Source organism: Peromyscus leucopus, chromosome 13 (genome assembly GCF_004664715.2).
Source record: "Peromyscus leucopus breed LL Stock chromosome 13, UCI_PerLeu_2.1, whole genome shotgun sequence".
NCBI classification, from domain to species: Eukaryota; Metazoa; Chordata; class Mammalia; order Rodentia; family Cricetidae; genus Peromyscus; species Peromyscus leucopus.
In genome coordinates, this window is record NC_051074.1 from 57,412,746 (window position 1) to 57,439,333 (window position 26,588).

Sequence of the window (26,588 nt, forward strand, 5' to 3'; positions counted from 1 at the left end):
ACTGATTGTATCAGTGGTTGCATAACCAAATATACTAAAATCCACTGAATTTATGGACTTTAAGTGGATGGGTTATGTGGCTTAAGAGTTATCGTTCAATAAACCTGTTCTTGAAGCCACTTTTCGGGGTTTATAAAAATGCACATCGTGAAGCCCTGGCTGGCCCTGACACCCTCCATTTCCTTGATGAGTGACTGAGTGTGTGGTTACAGTGAACCTTCCAAGAGTACTCTCTGTGGTAGGAGGACAGATCCTGCAGCTTCCGGTGTGCAGTGTTGTGATTTTGTTAAGTGTTACATTGATGTTCAGAGATGAAGTATATTTGTTTAATTACTGTGAGTTCTTCGTTGCCCAGAAATGATTTTCTTTCATCACCAGGTTATTGCTTAGAATATTCAGCCATTCTGGATAAAGAAGCCAAGCCATACAAAGTCGACCCGTTTGTAATTATGGTTAAGTTTTTGTTGGGGTAAGTTTCATTATCTGTGATAACAATTTTAATTTTGTTTGTAAAATAATTTCATTTTGATTTCATAATATACTATGAATTTTCATAGATATTTTGCAGCTGATATGTTTTATTAAACTGCAACTTTTAGGGAAAGGCCCGATATGTCTGTCAACATTTATTTTTCAGTAATGTGATCATTTCAAAAATAATTACAGACTTTTATATATAAGTAGTTATGCATTATATGTGTCTAAAAATCTAAAAGCTTACACTTTAACCAGGTTGCTAATTTGCTTTGTTATTAATTTGGTGGTTTTTTTTTAATTAAGAGTCATTTCTTAGACCTCTTTCATTCTGTCATTCCAAATAGCTGCTGACTTCCTGATTTTAAACAAGTTAGCACTGAATCAGTTCATTCAGCGATCAATAGGAGTAAAGTAGTTCTGGGGCTGTGGACTCGGATACTTAGTGGTCAACAGACTCATTGACTTGTTCAAAAGAATCAAGAGCCAAGGGCTGGGAAGTTCACTTGGTGGGTCAAAATACTTACTGTGAAACATGAGTTGGAACCCCCAGCCCCCACAGAAAAAGCAGTTGTGGCTGTGTTTGCTTGTAAAACCCCAACACTGAGTGGGCAAGGACAGCCGGGTCCCAAGAGCTTGCTGGCTGAAATGGCAAACCACCAGTTCAGTCGCAGACCCTGTCCTAAGGGAATAAGGCACACACAGAGCTGTAGAGGAAGGTGCTCAGTATCCTCCTCTGGCCTCCATGCACACAACACGCACATGCACATGCACATGCACACACACTCACATGCACGCATGTGCGCTCGCGCACACACACACCACACACACACACACACACACACACACACACACACACACACACGCAAGGGAATGCAGTAAAAGCCGTGCATGCTTGCACACACTTGTAGTCCCTGCACTCAGGAGGTAGAGGCAGGGAGATCTGTACTTCAAAGCCAGGCTGAGCTACACAAGCGCTTGCTTATCTGAAAAAAACCAAACCAATGAGAATTAAGATTTGTTTTCAGTATATTTTACAAACCGTCTTAGGCCTTTAAGATGGTGAGACACCTCAAATAATAGACGGTTAAGCATCAGTTATTGGGATTTTGGTTTGTTTTGCTTCTGTCTTTACAGGTACAAATGGTTCAAGGAATTATGGGATGCAGTATTGCTGCCGGAGTTAGACGCCATCGTGCTGACTAGCCAGAGTATGTGTTTCCCTCTGGTGTCCTTGATTCTCTTTCTGTTCGGGACCTGCACTGCCTACTGGAGTGGTCTGCTCTCTTCTACATCGGTGCAGCTTCTCTCCTCTCTGTGGCTAGCCCTGAAAAGGTGAGCCTCTGCTAGAGCTTCTCACCCTTAGTGAAGAAAATGTGAGGGCTGGGGTATGGGCCTCGTGTGTGCCAGGACCCGAGCTTGATCCTCGGCACTGCTGAGGGGAGAGAGGAAGGGAGAGTGTGAGATCATATGTGTGTACATGCGTATCCCGGTCGGAAATCTTACAGGTTTTCGTCGTCCCTTATTTTGTAAATAGTGACTCTGACTCCTGTTACCAAACTTCACGGCAGGAGATGTCGATCCTGGTCTTTACTGTCTGATTGGATAGACGATAAAGGCCCTGAAAGCAGCCTGGAGTTACGGTGCAGGCCCAAAGGCAGTTTGGGTTTAAAGTTACTAGTGGCTTTTCTGACAAAAACCCCGGTCTAGTTTTCTCTTGACTCCTCCATGCCGGATGGCTGTGATGTGGTTTCCTGTCACGGGAGGTGACAGGTGCTGCCGCCTCCCTCGCTGTTCGGTGGCGGGTCTCGGGTTTCTGTCAGGGAGACCTCGGGGCTCTCAGATGGAGCTGTATTCTTCTGTCAGGATTGGGCGTGCATGACACAGGATCTGTAAATAGTTGTCCTCTTTCTTCGTTAGTACAAGTTCCAGGCACAGTACGACTGATAAAAATAATCACCATGGTGTGTTAGAGACTTGCATGTCACCTCTCACCTATGCTGAGACACACGTTATAGTTTACTTTGTGTTTATTTTTTTGTTTGTTGTTTGTTTTTGGGGGGGTTGTTTTTGTTTTTTTGAGACAGGGTTTCTCTGTGTAGTTGTGGTGCCTGTCCTGGATCTCGCTCTGTAGCCCAGGCTGGTCTCACTAACAGAGATCCGTCGCCTGGCTTGTGATTATTTTTTATGCAGTTTGTTTGTGTTTATAGTTTGTGTTCCTCACATATTAATAAGCGGCTGAGGAGCTGGTAGAGCTCTCCCTCTGAAATGCTCAGGCCACTAGACTTTCTTAGATTTTGAAATATTTGCATATGTATTATGAAGAATTTTGAGGACGGGACCAAGCTCCAAGTACAAAATGCATTTGTTTTGTGTTACTTTATATACGTAACCTGAAGCTTACTTTACAGTTTCCTTAATGCATCTGTGTTTTGGCTGTGGCCTGACACACGAGATCATGGATTGGAATGCTCTTGCGACATGAGTGGTCCTCAGCCTTACACTGTTTTCTTCTTTCGTGGACTATGTAAATATACACTATTGTATTTTAAAAAAAACACACACACACAACTTTGTTCCTTTCATTCTAGACCTGCTGAGCTTCCTAAGGATATCAAGGTGATGTCACCAGACTTGCCTGTCCTGACGGTTGTCTTTCTCATAGTGAGCTGGACAACTTGTGGCGCACTTGCCATACTTCTGTCTTATCTGTACTATGTGTGTAAGGTATGTTGAGTCCGCCAAGCCAGAAAGCCTGGGCTCCGTGTTAGGCACCTATAGAGTGCCCCGTAGGCATTATTAACAGCAATTGTGATTATTCCTGAATGCAAACCTCTGTTATGTCAGAACGTTTTAATTTTTATTTTTTTGTATCTTGGTTATTTAATTTTTTTTTTTTTTTTTTTCCGAGACAGGGTTTTTCTGTGTAGCTTTGCGCCTTTCCTGGAACTCACTTGGTAGCCTAGGCTGGCCTCAGACTCACAGAGATCTGCCTGGCTCTGCCTCCCAAGTGCTGGGATTGGTTATTTAACTTATATTTAGTTAAGTATAGAATTGACATTATTAGTCTGAGTTGGGGTTTTGGTTAAAAAAAAAAAGGGAGAATTCATAATCTGTTTTAGGTCACTTTCTGTTCCTGGGGTCATTAACTTTTTAAACATTTTTATTAGAATAGATTTACTCACTCACATCTTTCAGACATGAGTAGGAAAAGGAAAAGTTGTTAGTTTTCATCAAGTTATCAGTCACGTCAGTGGATACTGACATATGTCGCTGAAGAATCAAAGGCAGTGGTAACAATTAAGTGATGATTTTACTGAAGCAGAAAACACTGAATAAACTAATGGCGTGGAAGGGGATCCAGGAGGCGACAAGCTGCGTGTGTGTGGTGTATTGATCGTGTGGGTGGACTGTGGACATCACTGTTGACCCCACACTGGATAATTGATCTTACTTTTCATCAAGGCTCTATCTGCCTCTCTAACTAAGACTTTCACACTGTAGATTATTTTCAGTTTTCTAAAGGGACTTTTTGTAAATCTGAAAAGCTGTCTAGAGCTACTTAAGTTTATAAATGATAAGGTTAGGTTCTGTTTTTTTAATTAGATAATTTTTTTCTTTTATATATTTTTCTTTTTTTTTCTTAAGAAAATTTTTCATTCATTTTACACACCAATCAAAGATCCCCCTAATTAGATAATTTTTAAAAACTGACTCAATAGACAAAACTTCCTTAGATATATAATTTAAGGGAAACAATAAATTTATACATTTTTTCTTGAAGTCTCATAAGTATTTTACCACCACATAAAATTGAACATTTTATATAATATTGAATATAATCAAACATTTGACCTATAAGACATGTAAAATTGCTGTAGCAAGGCATCATTCAAACATAAGTTCACAAGATATAAAAGGTATCTGCTTATTTAGTTTTTATTGTTACCATTATGTGTTTTTCTTTTTAAATCCATAAGAGTTATCATTTGTTATGATTTATGTTTCATGGAATGCTGTTTTCAAATGTTTAAATGAAGCCTGGTTGCTTTTTTTTTTTCTTAATGTTTTCATTATAACTTATTTTATGTGTGTGTGTTTTATCTATGCTGTGAGTGTGCAGTGCTCATCGAGGCCAGAAGAGGGCATCAGAACCCCTAGACCGAGTGACAGAGGCTCATGAGCCCTGTGGGGCCTTGGAACTAAACCCAGGTCCTGTGCAAGAGCAGTTAGTGCTCTTGATCCCTGAGCCATTTCCCAGCTCCATATTTATATTTTTTAAAGTTTCAGATTATAATGCTTTTCAGTTTTAATGTTTTAATCTGTTGTCTATTGTTTTTGTTCCATATACAAGTAATGTTAAAATCATCTTCTCTTCCTAAGGTTGTCCATCTGCAAGCCAGCCTAACGACCTTTAGAAACAGCCAGCCAGTGGTGAGCTTTGTTTTCTAAATGCTACACACTAATATGAAAGCACATGAGAAAATGTACGTTTGGTTTTTCCATTGTTGTGTTTTGAAGCCATAGGAGTAGATGTGAGGATTTTGTAATGTTTAAAAGGAACTGTGAATCTTAAGTAACTTGAAGTAAAGTTAAGGAATATTGAAATAGACTTGAATTGTGCTGTTTAACTTGATCCTGGGTTACCTTCCTCACGTTGTTGTTAAAATATATATATATATTTTGAGTTATTACTAGCAATAAAAGTAAGAAGTCAAAAAATGTAGCTGGACGTGGTCACACATGCTGGTGTGACCCAGCAAGCACCCAGGAAACTGAAGCAGAGGGTGGCTGGAACCTGAGAGTTCGAGACCAGCCAGGGTCACAAAGTAAGATCCCATCTCAAATAAAGCAGAAAAGAAAAACAAGTCTTGTGATGATAACAACTTTAAAGTACTTTCAGCAAAGTAACTTCATTATTTTATTTATAGTTGGTAATAAGAGTTGAGTACTAATAAGCAATATCTTGAACTTATTTTTGTTTATTCACATCTTGACGTTCTTGTTCGTTTGCTTTCCAGAATCCCAAACACTCTAGAAGAAGTGAAAAGAAGTCCAACCACCATAAAGACCCCTCAGTGCAGGGTCTTCGCCTGTCTGCGAACGATGCGGAGGACAGTCTGCGCATGCACGGCACCGTGATTAACCTGCTCACGTGGGTGGTGCTGCTCAGCATGCCGTCTCTCATCTACTGGTTAAAGAACCTTAGGTGTGTTTCTTTATGGAATTGTTGTTTGTGTGCTTCAGACAGTAAATCTCTCTTAATAATAGAGCCTGGCTGAATTCCTGATGGCCCATGAAAATTGCTTGAGAATAGGAAGCTTATATATTGCCTGGAATTGGTTTTCAGTACATTTCTATTCCCTCATTTGCCCTGGTGCTATGAGTTCTGAAATTATAATGTTCTCTAAAAACCAGCCAAATGAAGTGATTTTATTTTTTTTTACCAAAAAAAGTAATTTATAAACAATTTTTATTATGTGTGGTATACAAAATAATGAGTTTCATGGTGACATTTTCATACATGCCTTTTACTATGTTGAGGTCACCTTCTTTGTCCTAGCTTATCTTTTCCATTAGTCCCCTCCTCTTTCCAACTAAACCATGGACAAACAGCCTAAAAAAACCTAAAATACCTAGGAGTAAACCTAACTAAGGAAGCTGAATGAAGCAGTGGTGAAATTTATTTGGAAGGACAGTGGATTAGCCAAAGCAATCCCGAGCAAAGGGAGTGCTCTGTGCCTGCAGATGATCAATGCAGCAGTGTCAACAGTTGCTAAGTTATGAATGAGCTTAGATGCTAATGAACATGAATGAATAAAGAAAGTGTAGCATGTATAGACAATGGAGTGTTTCTCAGCCATAAAGAAGTGTAGGTTATCATAGTAAATGAAATAAAGTAGACTCTGAAAAATGAATATGTTTTCTCTACTGTGTGAAATTTTTAAAAAAAGATTTGAAAGCACAAGAAGGCTATGTGGCATCCATTGGAGTTTTCACAGGGTCAACTTGAACCCGTAGGTAGCTTTGTATAATATAACCATTTTTACAATATTCTTTCTGCTGATCCATAAACATAGAAGATCTTTCAATCCTCTAGGATTTTCCTCCATTTCTTTCTTTGGTGGTTTATAAGTTTCTTTGTAGAGACGACCTTTAGCCTCCTAGGTTAAGTTTATTCCTGGGTATTTTACTGACTTTTTAAAACTGTGCATGGTTTTGTTTTTCTGATGTAACTCTGTGTGTTCACTGCTGACATACAGAAACAGAAGTTGACTTGTGTCTTGTGTCTGTTTCTTTGCTGAAAATGTTCATCTTGTTTAAGAGTTTCCTACTGGAATTTTCAGGAACTTTTAAGTATAGGATCATATTTTCTACTAATAGGGATAATTTGACATTTTCCTTTCTATTTTTATCTTTTTTTTTTTTTTCATTTTCTTGCCTCATTGGTCTGACTAAAACTTCGAGCATTATATTGAATAACAATCCTGTAGACATCCTGTCGTCATCCTGGTTTTAGAAGAAATACTTGCGTTTTTCTCCCAGACAGTGTAGTTAGCTATAGGTTGGTCATATCCATTTTTTACTTTGCTGAGCTGTTATCTGATCTTGGATTCTTTGGGGCTTTTTTCATGAATGGATAATGAATTTTTCAAAGGCTTTTTCCCCTAATAAGATAATCACATGGTTTTTGTCATCGATTTTATCCATGCACTAAAGTATGTTGTTTTATTTGTGTGTCTCTGCATCCTGGCACCCCTGGAATGAAACCAACTTGATTATATCTTTTGACTGTGCTGCTGAACTCAGTTTACAAGTATTTTATCCAGGATGTTTGTGCTGCTGCTTCAGAGAGATGAGTCTATAGCTTCCTGTTCGCTGTGTCCTCGGGATCAGATCAAACTCTTTTATAGACTGTTTGACAGTGTTCTTTCTGTTTTATGGAATAGATTGGAGAAAACTGGTGTGTGCGTTTTAAAGGGCTGATAGACCCTGTCTTCTGGGCTTTTCTTTGCTGGGAGACATTGCTGATGTATCCTCATTTCTTGTTATGCAGACCTGTGTATGTTGTTTATAATGCTCATGGATCAATTTTATGTAGGTCCTATCTGTCTAGAAATTTATCCATTTCTTCTAGTGTTCCAGTTTATTGAGATACAAGTTTTCAAAATGATCTTCTAGATTTTGTTCCTATCTGTTCTTTTTGGTTTTAATTTTACTAATTTGTGTTTCCTTTCCTTTTGGTTAGTTTGGCTAAGGGTTTGTCAATGTTGCTTACCAGTTCAGAGAACCTACTGTTGACTTCCTTGCTCCCTGTTGCTGTTCCTTGAGTCTCTCTCTCATTAGTCCAGACTTCTTTCTGTCTACTAATTTAGAGTTTAGCTTGCTCCTTTTCTCAAAGACCTTTGGGCGCCTTATTGGTTATTTGAGGTCTGTTTTTTAAATGTAGGGCCTTATAGCTATAGCTTTGCTGTGAAAACTTCCTTTGCATGATTCCAAAACTTCTAACAAGTGATGTTTTCATTTTCACTTGATTCTATGATTTTTTTTTTTAATTTCACTTGATGAAAGAAATCAACCCCACGGATCATACAGAATTGCATTGTTTAAGCTCCCCGTGCTTGTATCATTTCTGTAGTTCCTTTTGTTGTTGATTTCTAGTTTTATTCTGTTATGATTTGGTAAGAAACAAAAAAATTATTTTAGTGTTTTAAAATTATGACTTGTTTTAAGTTTTAAAATGTGATTTATTTTGGAGAAACTTCTGTGGGCTGCTAAGGATGTACATTCCACAGCTGGTGGATAGAATATGCTGTTGGTGTCTGTTAAGTATAGTTGATGTTTGAAGTAGTTCAATCTGACATTTGAGGGAAGGATGTGTGGATGATCACACTTTTGATGTAGGGAGTGTGGACGTCATCCACTGTTACTGTAGCTGGATTGGTCTCTTCTTTTGTGTTCAGTAGCATTTGTTTTATGTAATTTATTGATTTCAACAGTCAGCACATACATTTTTGATTGTTATATCTTCTTCTAGAGGGGAGTATTTATTTTATTTTTAATTTTGTGTTTGAGTGTGTATCTGTGTATATGTCCACATGAGTGGCAAATGCCCTTTGAAGGACAGATGCATTGGATCCTCTGGAGCTGGAGTTTCAGGTGGTTGTGACCCATTGACATCTGTACTGGAAACCAACTTTGGTTCTCTGCAAGAGTAAACCACACTCTTAAATGCTGAGCCATCCCTGTGGCCCCTGTTACATATTCCTTTTTTTTTTTTTTTTTTTTTTTTTTTTGAGACAGGGTTTCTCTGTGTAGCCTGGCTGTCTGTCCCCCGAGTGCTGCGGTTAAAGGCATGTGCCACCACCGCCCAGCTGTTACATATTCTTGATGGATTGTTTCTTTCATTCATGTGTAGTTAACCTTCTTTATCTCTTCTGACGAAGTCTAAGTTCGCTTTGTCGGCTGTAAATGTCTGTTACTTATCTGGGGCTGGATTGATCGATCACCTTCCATCCCTGCACTTCAGGTCCAGGTGAGCCTTTGTCAGGGAGGTGTGTTTCTTTCAGAGGACACACAGTTCAGTCAATAGGTATCTTACCTGGGGGGTTAAGAGTGTTTATGTTTAGTGTGATTATTGAAAAGTGTGCACCAGTTTCTCCTTCACCTTAGAGATTTGCTCACACACTGAGTTATTTCTGTTTGATTTGTTCCTAAGTCTCGTGTAGTTACTAATTTTCGAGCGAGATTCTCTACCAAGTTCTCATGCTTGGACGTCTCTTTCCTCCTCTTGCATGTGGTGTTTCTTTAAGTATCCTCATCCTCTGTATTGCTCCTTTCGTATCCCTGAACTACTTTTGCTAATTCTTACCATGTAGGATGATAAGGATTACTTCTGCTTAAAATGAGAAGGATAACTTTGCTGGATGTTCTAGGTTGACTTCTGTTTTGGTAAAATGCTAACTAGCACCAACCTGGGGAAGAAAGGGTTTATTTGGCTTCCAGATTATAGTCTGTCATATATGGACAGACCTTGGAGTCAGGAACTGGGGCAGAACCCTTGGAGGAACACTGATTTCTGGCTTGCTTTCCGTGGCTTGCTCAGCTGGCCTTCTTACCAAACTCAGGACCACCCACACTGGCCGCAGTGGATTGGGCCCCACCTATATCAATCATTAATTTAAAGAAAAAAAGCACCCCCTAGATATGTCCAATCTGGGGGAGGCAGTCCACAGCCGAGGTTCACTCTTTCTGTGACTCTAGCTTGAGTCCATTTAAGAAAAACTAACCAGCACACTGGATAGAGTCGTCATAGTTAGCAATTATTTTGCTTCGGGGCTTACATCAGTTCAAGCCGTATTGAGTGGCACACACATACCTGTAATCCCAGCACTAGAGAATCTAAAGTGGTGGGTTCAAAGTTCAAGGTCAGCCTGAGGCTCCATCTGGGCTACATAGAAAAATTCTGAGTTTAAAACCAAACAAACAAAAAGGAACCCCATCATCTCCCACTATTTGACCTTCCCTGTCTCTGCTGAGAGACAGTCTGTCATTCTGATGTTTTCCTTCAGATGTAATCTGACACCTTTCTTTCATCTGTCCGGATTCTTGGTTCTGAACTTGGCCTGCTAAACTGTAATGATGTGGGGAGATTCTTCTCTCATCATATCCATATCCAGTTATGAATGCCTCATAACTATAGGTCTATTTCTCTTCCTAGCTGTAGGGGATTTTCTGTATAAATGTCATTGGGTGTATTTCCTGTGATTTTAGTTTGTCTTAATTTCCTCAGACACATTACAGAATTTGGTTCCTCCATCTCCCACGAGTCTTGGGTATTGTGGTCATAAGTTTCTGTTTTCTCTCCCCGCCCCCACCTCTCTTTCCTTCTTTTTCATCCAAATAAGATCATTTTATAGCCATGTCTTCAGTTCCCTGCCGTACTTTCTTCCACCTGGTGTGGTCTAATGTTGACTTTCCATTGAATTGAATTTTTAAATTAAATCCTGAGCTGCTCATGCCTAAGTTTTCCATTTGCCTTTTCCAGAAACCACATGCTTTTGCTGAGTGTCTTATCTAAGGCATTGGATTCCTCATCCAAGTCTTGCATTGAATTCTTTAATTCATTTGCCTGCTTGTTTGAACCCTCTTTGAAGTCATTGTTTTTTTCAACAAGGCTTTTGAATTCTTGGCCATTTCAGGCATCTCAACATCTTAGCTTCAGCTACTACAGTTGTGAACTTCTGCAAGATTTGTGTTGCCCGTTTCATGTTTCTGTGTTGTGATTTGCTTGTCGGTTGGGGTTGGGGTTGCATTGTTTTACGTGGGGAGTCTTTGTAGCCAGAAGTCTTCTCTTGAGTACTCAACCCTAGTACCGCTCAGAGAGAAGAAGATCTACTATCAAAACTGCAGTACTACCACAGCAAAACACATAAAAACAACCGTGGGAATCAATTCGAAACAGTTCATGTATACCACTAACAACCACAGAAAAGAAAGCGGTAAAAAAACATGTGCTAAACTATAAAGCTAAAGATCAGATTAGTAAATAAAAATAAAAACAGAGATGACGGCCAGTTCTTTTTTTTTAAACTTAAAAAAACATTCAGTAAAGGTAAAATTCACAATGAAGGAACGGCACAGTGGAGGTGGGGAGAGAGAAGTGGAGGGGGAGGAAAGAGAAGAAATGAAGTGAGATGAAGAGAGGAAGGGGAAGAAGGTCAGGAAAAGAAAAACATAAGTATCTGATTACAAAATAGAAAATACTAAATATAATTAGATAAAGATAAAAGGTAAAAAAATTATATTTAAGAAATAAAGTTAGGCCAGGTGGTGGTGGTGGTGGCGCACACGCTTTATCCCATTACTCAGACAGAGGCAGGAGGATCTCTGAGTTCTAGGCCAGCCTGATCTACATAGAGAGTTGTAGGACAGCCAGGGCTACACAGAGAAACCCTGTCTCTGAAAAAATAAAAAAAGGAAAGAAAGTTAAAATGACATAAAAATACAATAGAAAACTAAAAGTATCACAAAATAAAGTTAAAAATCTCAAAGAACTGAAGAAGTCTTTCCTGTACACTGGCATCAGCCAGATGTGAAGTAAGATTGGAGTGGTCGCTAGAGCCGATTGTGGCTTCTCACTTTTTCCACCATGTGTTGGAGCTGCGTGCCGCTGAGGACCAGGTGGGCCAAGGGTCTGTGGTCTGTCGAGGCTGCGTGAGCTTTAGAAATGGATCGTGGCCTTCTGAGAACTGTGGCTTACCCGGCAAGGTTCCCACTCACTGCCAAGGCCTTTTCCTAGTTAAGGAAAACAGGGCCCTGCGTTCTAAACTGGATAAGCACACTAAAGGCGTAGAGAATGTCGGTGGAATTATAGTGGAAAATCCAGGGAACCTGGAACTCTGCCTATTGAGCTCAGTGCCTTCAGATCCCACCCAGCAGTAAACCCTGTAGGAGGGAAGAAACGGGAAGTCAAAGAATCCTCTGGTCCTGAGCTCAGAGCTGTCAGGGTTGCCCACTAGCCAACCGCAGGCGGCAGAGACAGCTCCAGAGGTCTGGCAGGCTCCAGATTCAGAATACAGAAATCCACAGGCACTGGGACTTGATCCTCACGGCAGCCAGTGGGCACACTCACTCCTGCGTCCATCACAGCCTGGCCTCATTGATGTTTAGTTATCCAGCCCTTCCCACTCTTTCCATAGCTCCGCCTTGGGATGACCCCAACAAACCTGTGGCAGGTGTCCCCACCATTCCGGACTTGGAACTGTTCCGTGTTTTTGGGTCCTCAGAGTGCCCTCTGAGATGCAGGAAACAAAGCAGTGTCCTTCTGCAGTGGTCATGGTATTTTTAGGAGCTGCTGTTACCAGGAATGCCTCACTGTAGTCAAAGCTCGAGAGAACTGGTGTTCTCCTGTGGTTACAATGACCCTTCTGTTGTCCTAGGATGCCTGGCTCACCTGTGGTTGGAACGTCTGGTCCCTCTCACACCTGCTTAGAAATAGGCAGAATCGAAATCTGCTCAGGAAACGAAATCAGAGGTTTATCAGATGGTGATATCCCTCTTTTGTGTGTATTTTAGTCAAGATCCAGAATTTAGTTCAAAGTTAGCCAGAATCGAGAAACAAGCCAGATTCTCAAAAGGCTGCGGAATTCTTACTGTCAATAATCACAAGTGATGGAATTACAAGTTTTAAAAACTATTGAGAAGTTCCTTTATTTTAGCCTCCACTTGACCTGTTTTGATAGAGGGCCATCTTCATGAATGTTGAGAAGTTTGAAGAGCTGTGTGAGCCTTTCCACACTGCGTATCTGTTTCCGGAGTGGCTTCCGAGCGTGAAGCCCACTGTCAGATCCTGAGTGGGAGGACAGTCTAGAGTCGGAGGTGTACTGGCAGTTCCACGAGTGCTCCTGACCGTGTCGTTACTGGAACCTTCTGAAAATTCACTGATTTGACTCTGAGCATGTAAAGCCATGGGTAGTTTTTCTTGTATTAGTTATAAGCTTGCTTTAATTTTAGACAAAAAGAGAGGAAATGTGGTGGTATTGTGTTCCCCAAAATATTGTGTACCTTAATAAACATAAGAAAACTTATGCTTTGCTGATAGGTTTTCTTTTTATTCCAGGTATTATTTTCAACTTAACCCCGACCCGTGTAAACCCCTGGCATTTCTCCTTATCCCAGCTATCACGATTCTCGGAAATACTCACACAGTTTCAGTAAAGTCAAGGTACAGTGGTTTTGAGTTATCTATTCGTCTATTGCTGTCCTCTACGATTTTCTTTCTTGAAGCATCCTCTTTTTTTTTTTTTTTTTTGGTTTTTCGAGACAGGGTTTCTCTGTGTAGCTTTGCGCCTTTCCTGGATCTCGCTCTGTAGACCAGGCTGGCCTCACAGAGATCCACCTGCCTCTGCTTCCCGAGTATTGGGATTAAAGGCGAACCATAGGTGACTGTGGTTTATATGCAAATATAGTTCATATGCACATAGATTATGCTTATTTTCTTAATGGTAGGAGTTTCATTAGGAAATGAGTGAGCTATTTTCTTTTAAGACTTAACTCCTAAATGATATGATATCTAAGATTTGACTTCCCAAGAGTATAGGCATAATATAAGTAGGTGGGCCGGCGGCTGAAGTAATGACCGTTTGAATCCGCTGAGTAGTAGGTATGAGGGCTTCGTGTGTGGCTGGCCTTTTCTGTGTCTGTGTTTGAGGTGCTCATAACCACACCGGGTCTTTCTGGAGCCTTTGCTCAGGGTTCAGACTCGGTAAGGATTTAAACCTTGGCGTCTGAGCAGGAGTGTTGGCTGTGTGCCTGGGGTCTGAGCATGTGGGAGGGGAACGCAGGAGAATCTGCAGCCAAGGCAGTCCTCAGCTATGTGGAGTTGGTGGCCAGCCTGGGCTACATCGGCCCCTGTCTCAAATAAATTGTGTACATAAGGGAGAGTAAATCTTGACTTGGCCGTCCAATGGCTGTGTCCACAGACATTCCACCTTAGCCCCAGCATCTCGGTTTCCCGTGTACAATCCAAGGGGTTTTCCCTAAAACTAGTTTTCTTCTTTAGTGTTTAATGTTTTGGTTTTTACATTTCCTTTCTGGGGACAAGGATGCTTCCTCTGTTTGTTTCGTTTCTTTCTTTCCTTTTGTTTTTACTTATTTAATTTTGATGTTGTAAGTAGGATTAAATTAAGCATTTTTGTAGCTGTCTCTTCAAGAACATTATTTTGTTAGGATATCTTTTTAGAGGTAGCATTGCAGAATGAAATACCAACCGGTATTTTTCTCTTTAAGAGTAAAGATAATAGCTGTTCTCTGAATAGAAATGTATTTCCATTTTCTGTTTAAAATATGGTTTTTATTGAGCTTTGTAAAATTATGGAAAGGTTTTTTTTTTTTTCAGTTCATTAAAAAAAATCACATCATTTAAAATCGGTTAGGAGCCAGATGTTCTGGCTCTCTCCTGTCATTCCAGCGTTCAGAAGACCAGGAAGATGATGAGTTCAAAGCCCACTTGGATTATATCATCTATCACAAAACCTTATTTCAGAAAACCAAAACTAAGATGGCACAGTGGCCCGCCCACAACTTAAATCCCAGCATTCAGGAGGCAGGGACAGACAGATCTCTGTGAGTCTGAGGCCAGCCTGGTCTACAGAGCGAGTTCCAGGCCAGCTAAGTCTATGTAGTGAGATCCTGCCTCAAACAAAACCAAACAAAACACTAAAAAGAGGATAATCAGGAAAGCAAATAAATAAACAAAATTTAAATAGATGCACAAAATGTAAATAAACACACAGAATTTAAATAATAAATACAAGCATGAAATCACAATGTTAAGTTTCCAAAGGTATAGAAACGATTTAACGTGTTTCCTTATGGCTCACAGTGTTGTTTGACTGATGCATACATATTTCCCCGTCTCTTCACAGCAAATTGCTGAAGACCGCCTCGCAGTTCCCGCTTCCTCTGGCTGTCGGCGTGATTGCGTTTGGCTCCTCCCACTTATACAGGGTCCCCTGCTTTGTCGTCATCCCTCTCTTATTCCACGCGTTATGCAACTTTATGTGAGCCTGGACTTCGAGGATGACAAAAGCGACGTATGCCTTTAGGACCAGGGATGCGGTGAACGCAGCTCCACCCACTGGCACAGTGCGGTCCTTCGGAGAAGACGAGTCTATTTTTACAGTATTGGACATAGGAGATTAGTTTTGTAATGCTTGAGGAAGGTAGTGGAAGCATGGTTTCATTTCGTGATGTAGCATCCGTATACTTGTCATACCTGAGAAATTAGTGAAGGGGACTCCCGTCACACCGACCGGCTTTCCTCAGCCATGCCAGGAATCTTCTGGAGACTCTGTAGACGGAGCATTGTTTATAATCGTGGGAAACTGCTGCCAGTTCCATCAGACTTCCTTTTGAGAAGTGGGTTTTGTGTTTGCTGTAATTTACACATTCAGAGTAAGTCTTCAAAGGTTGTTAAAAGTCACGACTGTTTCCCAGAAGTAAAAAGAGTCGTGACGCAGTCTTGGGTCAGTTTTTGGCAGCCACGGTGAACACAGTTTGATCTGTCTTCTTCCATCTGTGAAAAAGAGCCTCAAATTAAAGGGAGGCTTTTTGGTTAACTACTGCACTTCAGATTCAAAACAAAGGTATTTTCTTGAGTCAAATAAGACTCTTACTGTGTGTTCTTGGTGAATATTAAGAGCATGAAAGAAATCTACCGAAAGATCTATTATCAAAAGGCTATTCCTGTGGATCTGCATTGGCACAATCAGTTTCTACACCAGATTAAACCAGGGACCCCGTGGTTGCCAAAAGTGCCTCCGGTAATGATAGGTTGATAAAAATAACTCAATTCCAGAGGTTGGAACGACTCTAGGCTTGCATCATTTTCTTGTCTCTTGGGAAGGAGGGGGTGTCAACACAAATACCGGATTACACTGGTGTACCAAACGGTACTGCTGGTAATGGAGCAGTGGGCAGCCATTGTGCCTCGGCCGCGACAGTGTGAGCACTGCCTGAGGAGACTGCAGACTTCCATTGCCCAGTTAACAGTGGAATCTTGACTTGCAGAGTTCACCCCGAGGACTCCTCTTTGGCCAGCAAGGGTAATGCTACTCTGTTTCATCTCCAGTTCTAGTTCATTCTTAGCTACAGCAAAGTAGAAAGGTCGGGAGCCTGAAGACAACAGTTGCTCTTTGCCTTCGGTTAGAATAAACTCAAGCTGAGGAGATCCTGGTTCATGGAGCCCTTCCCTTAGATGTGTGTTCTGTAAATGCCTGAAGCCTCCCCAGTGAAGTCCTTACCTGCCCGTGAATTCACTGTTGCTTTTGTGAGCTCGTGTACGTCTTAGTGCCGGGAATGGTCCCTAGGGAACCGGTTTTACTTCATCTGCCGCTGCATCTGGAACCACAGCCTTTCAGCTACTACTGCCCAGCCAGAGGGCTCCTCCCACTCCAGCCACCCTCAGAGCCTGCCTCCTGCCCCCTGGGAGTCCTGCCCTCCATCTTTAGGCTTTAGTCAGAAGGTCTTGCTATTACCACAGAGGTTAGTTCATTTGTACGATTCTGTCGCTGTCTTCTTGACGGGCATCGTGCTTGTTAAGTATTCGTATTTTTCACTTACTGAGACTTTTAGAGGAAAGCCTTTATACTAGACGTGGCGAACGTTTTAGTCTCTTGCTTCCGAAACGTTTCAAAGGGAATAAACTACAGCGTAGTGTTTGTTCAGTATCTGAGAGTGAGTTCATCGGGCAACACAGTTTCCCCATGGCATACCACTTCCATGAGACATAGCTGCTTCAATGTTGCCAGGCACACGCAGCCTCTATACACATGCTACCTTCCATTCTGTGGGCGATACGACAGGCGTATCTCAACCGAATGGTAACTGAATACTTTGACTTTCTGAGTTTGAACATACATCTACAAAGAACTTGACAGAAACTCGGTGTGAGACCTTTTTACAGCCGTGATTATTTATGAGATCTAAAGTCTCCCTGCTTAGTGAGGACTACTCATAAGTAAGACGTAGCAAATTTGATTTCTTACTCGAGTAGTATGTTTGTTGTTAAAGCACATTAATTCTTACTAAAATGGTTTTTGTCTGAAAGTGCTTATTCCCAAGCCCTGAAGTCTTGTTTATGCCAACAAAATATTTTAGATAATAGTGGTCTGGGTCTTGGGCCACTTGCCACCCACACTCACAGATACACACTCACACATAAACACACGTGGGCACACTTTGACAGAATCTTCTTCAAGTGTTTAGACATAAAAAGCTAGGTAGACCACCTGATCATGAAAATTGCTATCCCTTAAGAAAAGGGAATTCCTTTATCTCAACGTCACTTGCTTTTATCTATCATGTTTACATGCATATTATTACCATAGTCCCATTACCAATGTTACTCGAATTGGCAGTTGAGTTAGATCAGTATGTCACATTTTTGAGTTCCACTGTTGTGATTTTTTTTAAGAAACCAAGTTTTTGAGTAAGTGTTGTGCTCATTAAACAGCTGGATTCTTGCGAGGAAATAGATTGGGTATACATTAGACAGTTGAGAACACTGAGTGGCTCGGTATTTCTGAAATGCCCTTATGGAGTTATTGCTATTACAGCTTAGACCTGAAAATTCTTTTAAGATTCAGTGTGTGTGTGTGTGTGTGTGTGTGTGTGTGTGTGTGTGTGTGTGTGTGTGTGCAGGTGCTCACTGTGACCAGAAGAGGGCAGTGGATCCCCTAGAGCTGTAGTTAATTGTGAGTTGCTGGACACATACTAGGAACCAAACTCAAATTCTCCAGAACAGCAGCACTCTTAACTCAGCCATCCCTCCAGGTCCTGGACCTGATAACTTGATGGAAATTGCTATTGCAGTTCTGTGTGTATAGACATGAGCACACCAGGGATTGAATCCAGAGCCTGTGTTTCCTAATTATGTTCTCTACCTCTGAGTTATACACAGCTAGTCTGGATTAATTCCATGCCAAAATTAAATAAATTCTACTCTTTTCTTGGTTGCCACCATATTGAAAACTTTTAGAACTGATTCTAAAGAAACTGTTTATGCTTAACACTGATTTTTGAGGTTGCCTAATATGTATTAATCATGTGTTGAGTAGTCTTCTAATCCTTTTTATACTTTAGTTATGTAAATTCTACTGTCTATAAAGGGATAGTTTTTTTTTGGGGGGGGGTCGTTTAAGACAAGGTTTCTTTGGTAGCCTTGGCTGTCCTAGAACTCGCTCTGTAGACCAGCCAGCCTTGAATTCACAGGGATCTACCTGCCTCTGCCTCCCAAGTACTGAGATTAAAGGTGAGCACCACCACCGCCCAGCAAAGGGCTACCTTTTATTGAGTGAACTATAATAGTGTCTATGTAATTATACAGTGAAGAAAAAGAAGTCACTCCAGGAGGTAGTCCTGCTGAACGTTTGCTATTTATTGCGTTGTCATGCTTGTCGACATGGCTCGTTTTCACAATGCTCACAAATTTGTACCAGATTTTCTTATTTATTTTATTATCAAGTTCTATACTTAAAAAACCAAAACAAACAATAACCTCTTTAGAGTTTTCACTCATGGTATGGTGTGTTCATTTAACCAGGCACTTTCTTAATGCCTCTTATGGAAGATGATGATGTGGGATAAAGTAAGGAAGAATTCAGTTTTCAGTAGTTCTTGAAAGGTGAGGGAGGCATATGGGAAACAGGCCCGGAGAGATTGTTCAGATGGAAAGTCCCGCCGTGCGTGAGGACCCAAGTGCAGACTCCCAGAATCCACGGGAGAAACTGGCTGAGCGGTGTGTGCCTGGAATCCCAGCTCAGAGTGGTGGAGACAGGTAGATGTGTGGGGCTTGCTGGCCAGCCAGCCTAACCGAATTTGCAAGTTTTAGGTTCAGTGAAAGACCCTGTCTCAAAAAATAAGGTGGAGAGTAACTGAGGAAGTCTCCCAGCATTGACCCTTGTCCCCAACACCCCCGACCTCTTGTGTGTGCACCCACATACAGGTGCACGTACACAAACATGTACACACATGAAAATACAAAACGCATTTAAGAGGCAGGGACCCACAAATACCATGAACTAAACCAGGGCTGCTGGTTCCAGAGTCATGGATAAATCAGGCGGCCTGTATTTCTCTCCTCAACATCAGGTCTGAATGCACTGCCTTGTGTGTTTTGGTTTGATGCAAAATTTTAGAATGTTGCATTTGAACATTTAGGAAGTGGTTTTTTTTGGTTTTTTTGTTTTTTGTTTTTTCAAATCATTTAGGAGAAATCCAAAAGTATGTCAAAGCTTTGGATAGCTAGGTTTTTGTTGATTTTTTTTTTTTCCACCTGTGTGGACGATCTGATCTGTGAATTTGTATATCATAGGAAACAGGAGACTTTGTGAAGTTTATTGAGGTCACAATCCATTTGGGGAGTATGACAGTTGTCAGGGGAGCAATGAATGTTTCTGTGTTGGCAATTGTTCCTGATGGGACAGCTTCCGTACCAGATAAAGTTAGTACAGGACTCACTCTACCAACTGTAAGACTGATAGCTGGAATTTTATTGCAGTCTTTTTGAACAAGAAACATTTATAATTCTGTGATTATCTACTTTTTCAACATGAGGCTTACAGATGCATGAAGAAGTAAGAAAGCCCCAGGGGCCTTCACATTCCCAACTTTCCAGAGGATCATGGGAAATGGGAGTCAGCTCAGCAGTTCAAATATGTACTATACATGCATAAACTTCAGTTTTAAAACATTGTGGATAAGTAAAAACAGAATTTTACATGGTAGTCACTTCATTTTGAGAACAGAATAAAACTTGGAAATGGTGGAAAGAGGCATACCGTTACTCTGTTAACACTATAAATGTAACAGGGCAGCTGGGTGGTGATGTGCTTCAGAACTGGCAATATCTAAGGTGCAGCTTGATTAAACTGTCTACGAATAATAACGGTAATCAAGAACAGTTTTCTTTAAGTGTTTGGCATGTTATGCTGCCAAAAAACATCTGAAATACTAAGAAACCAGTTAAATTCTGATGACTTTATGTAAAACTGGTACCTTGAGTCAGAATCAGCCTGTAATCATTCTGGGCATTGTCAGTTTGAATGTCAGTGAGAAACTGTATCTGTTGCTGTTTAATTATCAGTGGAAGTTTGCGTATCTGAATTCTCATCTTAGTCAAGGAAACCTACAGGGAGCCATTTTGTAAAGTTCATGTGCTCTTCCAAATGTTCTTTTGATTTGTAGTATTTGTAAGGTAGTGATATTACTATCACAAGAGTTTATAGAGACTGCGTAGCACTATTAACTACTACAGAGCCTAATGCCTGGTGGGTTTTGTCTCTCATGTGCATTTGTTCTGTTTCCTGTTGGACTTTTTACATCCCTTTTTTTAGGAAAATGAAGATACATTTGAATTCTTTTCAGCATAATCTGCATTGGAAACTGGAAGTATTCCTGTGGTTAGCAAAACGTGCTTTGCCACCAAAGCAAAATGAAACTGTAAAATACCTCCGGATATTTGTGCCAAGGAACTTTCTGTAGTATATTGGGGTTAAAGCAAAAGTAATCTCTTCAGTATTTTTCATCTAGACTTAACAATAAATGTGTATATCGTGAAAACATATTCCATACTCTATTTTTCTTTGAAAATGTTCAAAGCTTTTGAAGAGTGTGTTCTCTTCTGTCTGGCTTCCTGACATTGTTGGGTAAGAATTTAGTCCCCTCAGTAATAGTCTTCCAGCAGCTAGCTGAAGTCATCTGGCTTTGGTCTTATTTTGTGATGTAAAAAATGAACTTTGTACAGTCCATTTCTGGTATAGGTGACTTCTTTATATACCTGAAAGCGTGCCCTGTGGGGTTCCTTGTTTGTGTTTCCGTTCCGTCCCGAGTGTTTATCCGCTAGAACCTGACATAGTACAATGAAGCAAACCTTTTAACGTGCACACCTTGTACCAACAGTTGTTCATGAGAAGCATGAGCATTGATACGGCCTTGGACAAAACTAGAAACAGAGCAGACACGGAAGCCGCCGTCGGTTTGCGTGAACTCTCTTCCTCCTCAGAGGAATGTCATGGAGATAGATCTGCTTGGTTTGTTTTAGTTTTTCTTACTGTTTTTTACTGCTGCTTGGCCCCGTACAGTAATTTTGGTACATTTTCCTAAGTTGGCCCCCTCGTAAATGAAGAAATGGTACAGAAAGCCAAATAGTGGAGTGATTTGGTCTTCATCGAGTAATGGTTATCTAACTAACCCGTGGGGACTGTGCCCTGATGAGTAGGAAGGTGGCTTCAGGGATGCAGTGTCCTCTGGACGGAGTTTGTCCTCTGTGTGCAATGGTCTAAGTAGGAGATGCCTGCCCTTAACATAAAGCAGGCTCTGTGCTTGGAGAAAGAGGCCTTGGTCGGAGTACTCACGCAAATACCCACCTCCCCTCCCTGATGCGTGGCTGGGAGAGAAACCTTCATTTTTATTGTGTATAAATTAGGAAGTTGTCTTACATACTTGTATTTTTTTAAAAATAGGAACTGATGTGTATCATTTTGAAGTGATACTGTGGTTTCTTAAACTTAGGACTAACTGTAAATGTAGCAATGTGCCCAAGATAAAACAGACCAAAACTGAATTTATATCATCACTGTGACCTTGAACTTATTTGGGATAAAGCAGACTGTGCCTTAAAATGACCAAGCAATGCCCTGCAGTTTTTTTAACTGTGTATTTTACTCTGGGTGGCCTTCTCAAATTCACCTGAAATTCTTTTCTTTCAAGTTGTTGAAAGAAAAGTTTGAAGTACAAATTGACCCACACTTCCTATGGCGCTCACACAGCTGCTGTTCTTGAGGCCTCCCTGAAGTTCCCGAGCTTTCTGTTGTTTGATTTATTTTTAAATTGATTTAGTCTTAATATATCTGGGAAATTAGGTTTCGCTAAAGTTTCTGAGGGAAAATATTTTAAGGGATAGTCACGGCACTTCTGTTTCTAAACTTACTGAATATATAAAAATTAATCATCAAAATGTATTTTTGTCTTGTTGGTAATAATCTCATCAAAGATGTGAGTTCCTTCTAAGACTTGTGCTCAGTGTTGTGGCAGATTGAGGCTTGTATTTATATTCTCAAATAAGGGTTATTAATCCAGTAGTGACTTTCCAGTGGCTAAACTCAGATCGATCTAGTTTTTTTTAAACCATTACTATTTTCCTCTCCTTTTTCTTTTTTCTGCCTAATAATTTTTATAGTATCAAGGGAAAAGTAGCTCCTCTTTTTAATTTAATGTAAAGTCTTGCATTGTTACTGTGCTTATTTCAAATAATGAGTATGATTTTCATTGAAGTCCAAATTACTCAACTTACAATATAATCATGTTCATAAAGATGCTCACATTCTTGTGTACTCCATTTGTTGTTTATTTTTACATGTTATTTTTGGGCATAAACCCAATGTATTTCTTTTGTCCTACTTCTCCCCTACTCCTGTTAAAATGTTTCATTTAAATAAGAGTCTCTTAAAAACATGTAGAAGTGACAATAGGTCTTTCCTTAAAGCCTGGTAAGATTGACAGGGAAGTTGTTTAGACAAGGGTGTATAATCAGGTCCCTCCCCGCTGACGTCAGCTTCTACCATACAGTTAGACATTTAGAGCACAAACTATTCGTGGCCGCTGTGGGAGACTCAGTAAAGTTATCATTTATTTGCACACCAGTTTTGTACTCAGCCATAAAGCCTAGTGTATAGTAACAATTCTTAGTGCAAGGAGCCTGCCCTCAAGTGTGTACTGAAAACAGTGATCATAGCGCAGATCTTCCCATCTGAACATGCATGCTGTCCTCCAGTGCATTGTGTGGTGTGTAGTGCACTAATACATGTGCGTGTAATTTTCTGTGTATTTTTGGTATGGTATAACTAACGCTGTGACGTTGAACCAGCTGTGATTTGGGGAAAGTGCCGCGTATCGTACCTTGTAGAGTGTTGTAAATGTTTTTACCTGTGTTTCCACATTAGGATGTAGTTTTATTAGGTGAGTATTTGCTTTTCGTCTCCGCTCAGGTATTAATGTGTAGCAGTTTTGGGTGCTTTGTTTTAGTTTGTCATAATCTGGTGTTCTGAATGTCCAAAAATAAATTTGGTGAATAAGCTCATTTGGTACAAAGAGTTCTTACTGATGTGCAGAGTCTGTAATGTTGGTCATCAAAGAAAGCTTTCAGCGTGGCTTCTTCACATGTCCGGCCCCTTGGTAATTAGAGTTACCTGTAAAGCACATGGTGTGGATGACACAGCTAAGTCCTGGACACAGGAAAAGATGACGGTTTGCGACTTGGTATCGTAGTTTTTCCACGTGCATTTCTCGGGATACTCTGTGGTTCCCAGTCTGTTTTCAGGAATTGTCCGTGTTTCTCACAGAGACTACTTTCCCTCTTTCCACCAAACTAGATGTAATTCTAGGGGCTGAGTTTCTCAGTGCAATAAGAACTGACACACTGTACGCACATTTATACATCACTCTACCGCTGTTCAGTTGGCCTTTGAGAGTAGAGGCCTGGGGTCCTAGTTGACCAGTGCCCAGAGGTAATTCTTAAGTTTAGCCACTAAAATTAACCTCCGAAGGCGGCTAGAAGCAACGAGAGACTTAGAATTCCAAGTTGCCAAATGACACTAAATAATTTGAGAATTTAACATGAACTCTACACTGTTCCAGTACTGGATGGGAGGAGTCAGAGGAGATGGGACATTTCTTGGGGACGGGCGACGGCATGTGTCTTGTATTTTTAATCAGCATCCCCAAACGTAAGTAAATATTCATTATCTGTCTATACAAATAGTGTGTATATTTTTACACAGACCAAAAAAAGGGCCTGGTTTTCAGAATGAGAGCCAGAGGGTGAAGAGATGATTCAGTTGTTGAAGTGTCTGCCTTGCAAATGTGAAGACCTGAGTTTAGACACAGACACAGACACACAGACACACACACACACACACACACACACACACATACACACACACCCTACCCAAGAAGCTAGACATTGCAGTGCATGCCTGCAGCCCAGTGCTGGGAGGCAGGAGGAGAGAGAGGGGGCGATCCCTGGAGCTTAATGTCCGGCCAGCCTAGCCGAATCAGTGAGATCCAAGTTCAGTGAGAGACCCAGTCTCAAAAAAATAAGGTAGAGCGCCAGTGGAATGGCTCTGTGGATAAAGGGTCTAACCACCAGGCCTGACAACCTGAGTTCAGTTCCCCAGAACCCGCATGGCAGAAGGAGAAAATCAGCTCCTGCCAGTTATCCACATATATCCACAGTGACAAGATCCTTACATACAAACATAATAAACCGTGTGTGTGTGTGTGTGTGTGTGTGTGTGTGTGTGTGTGTGTTGGAACTCACTCTGTAGACCAGGCTGGCCTAGAAGTCACAGAGATTTGCCTGCCTCTGCCTTGTTAATGCTGTGGTTAAAGGCGTGAACCACCATGTCTAGCACAGTAAACTTTTTTTAAAAATTGCACAATAGCCGGGCGGTGGTGGCGCACGCCTTTAATCCCAGCACTCGGGAGGCAGAGCCAGGCGGATCTCTGTGAGTTCGAGGCCAGCCTGGGCTACCAAGTGAGCTCTAGGAAAGGCGCAAAGCTACACAGAGAAACCCTGTCTCGAAAAACCAAAAAAAAAAAAAAAAAAAAAAAAATTGCACAATAAAATAAAAATAATGTGGAGAACAGTTGAAGAAGATACTGGTCATTAACTTTTAGTCTGCTCCCTACAGGTGTAGGTGTGCCTGCATGCGCTCAAAATATTAGGACAGTAGTAATAACAATTCACTTTTCAAATCTTAATTCTTTGCAGTGGTGAGAGATGATACAATCTCTTGCTACTTTCATTCTAGTCCAATCGACAAAGGAGTAGATGTGGATTTTCTGTTGTTTGTGTAGATATCACTATCGTTTTCAATGTGTAGCTTCTTGGAGTATTTTGAAGGTGCCTCAATCTACAATTGTTATGTTATTTCACACAAAGTATAGTGGATATTTGGTAATGTAGTCCACAAGGGCCTTAACCATCCCATATAAAACTACAATGTCACTTCCATCACATGCTTCCATTTTTAAAGTGGATAGGCACAGAACAAGCTGGTGGGGTCTCCTGCCAACCTCTTTACACAGTAGACCTTTCATTCCTCTCCCAGAGGCTACCCCAGGCTCTGTTCAGCCACCTGTGATACCAATGAATGTGCAAGAGCAGAAATGGCCATCTATGCATAAAATATCAGTAACTCACCAGGCGTGGAGGCACATGCAGGTTGATGTCTGTAAGTCCAAGGCCGGCTTGGTCTATGTTGCCGGTTCCACGACCTTCAGGGCAACAGAGACTGTCTCAAAATGACAAAAAATTAGTCACTCAATGTTTTAGATTAAAAACATGAAAATTAATGATTTTTATCCTGTATCCCAATATGTTGTCTAGTGCACAACACTTAGATTGTATCTACCCCGGTTTGGAGAAACTTAACCCTTTGAGGTGGTCTCTCCCTTGTCTTATTACTGTTCTGTTGCTGTGAAGAAACACCAAGACCACAGCAACTCTGATAAACGAAGCATTTAACTGGGGGCATGCCTACACCTTTAGAGAGTTATTCCATGATGACTGTGGTGGGAAGTGGACAGGCAAGGTGCTAGAGCAGTAACTGAGAGCTTTACATCCTGATCTGCAGGCTGCAGGCAACAGGCGGAGGGGGAGGGGGTTGGGGGGAGGGCTCTGGGCCTAGCATGGGCTTTTGAAACTTCAAAGCCAACTCCCAGTAACGTATCTCCTCCAATAAGCCCACATCTAATACTTTCCAAGCAGTTTCATTAACTGGGGAACCAAACACTCAAACACGTGAGCTTAGGCATTCTCATTCAAATCTCCACATTCTATTCTTTGGCCACCATCGGGCTTGTGGCCCTATCACAATACAAAATGCATTCAGTCCAACTTCAAAAGTCCCCATAAGTCTTTAGTCCAAAGTCTCTCCTTAGACTTACTCTCTTAAATGTAAGCTCCCAGGAAATCAAAATAAAAAAGCAGATCACATACTTCCATCACACAGTGGCACAGAATATACATTACCATCCCAAAAGGGAGAAAAGAGAGCAGAGTGAGGAAATACTGGACCAAAGCAAGACTGAAAGCCAGCAGGGCAAACTACAAATCCTTTAAGTTCATGTCTGATTTTAAAGTGTTTCTTAGATGGCTCTTCCTTCCCAGCTTTGTTGGCTATAACACACTTCTCTCTCGGGCTGGTTCCACTCTCTGCCTGCAGCTGCCCCTGGCAGGTATCCCACAGCTCTGGCATCTCCAGAATCTTGGGGTCTGTGGTGGTATTGTGTTCCCCAAAATATTGTGCACACTAATAAACTTATCTGGAGTCACAGAACAGAACAGCCACAATATTAAACATAGAGGATAGGCAGTGGTAGCACATGCCTTTAATCCTAGCATTCCAGAGGCAGAGATCTACCTGGATCTCTGTGTGTTCAAGGATACAGCCAAGCATGGTGACTCGAGCCTTTAATCCCAGGAAGTGAGCCTTTAATCCCAGGAAGTAATGACAGAAAGCAGAACGGTATATAAGGCGTGAGGACCA

At 41.0% G+C, this 26,588-nt stretch overlaps 1 protein-coding gene across 2 annotated transcripts in view; it reads left to right on the forward strand.

Moving 5' to 3' along the window:
* The window catches only part of Pgap1 (post-GPI attachment to proteins inositol deacylase 1), a 73,259-nt gene extending 55,036 nt beyond the window's left edge, over window positions 1-18,223 (forward strand). Inside the window, exons 21-27 of one of the 2 annotated variants that reach the window (XM_028886380.2) lie at window positions 379-469; window positions 1,612-1,809; window positions 3,066-3,201; window positions 4,858-4,908; window positions 5,496-5,683; window positions 13,097-13,201; window positions 14,904-18,223. In XM_028886380.2, coding sequence (XP_028742213.1) covers window positions 379-469; window positions 1,612-1,809; window positions 3,066-3,201; window positions 4,858-4,908; window positions 5,496-5,683; window positions 13,097-13,201; window positions 14,904-15,042 — 908 coding nt within the window. In that variant the 3' untranslated portion in view covers window positions 15,043-18,223. The remainder of the gene's footprint in view (window positions 1-378; window positions 470-1,611; window positions 1,810-3,065; window positions 3,202-4,857; window positions 4,909-5,495; window positions 5,684-13,096; window positions 13,202-14,903) is intronic. The other variant, XM_028886388.2, reaches the window with a different exon arrangement.
* The last annotated feature ends 8,365 nt before the right edge of the window (window positions 18,224-26,588 follow it).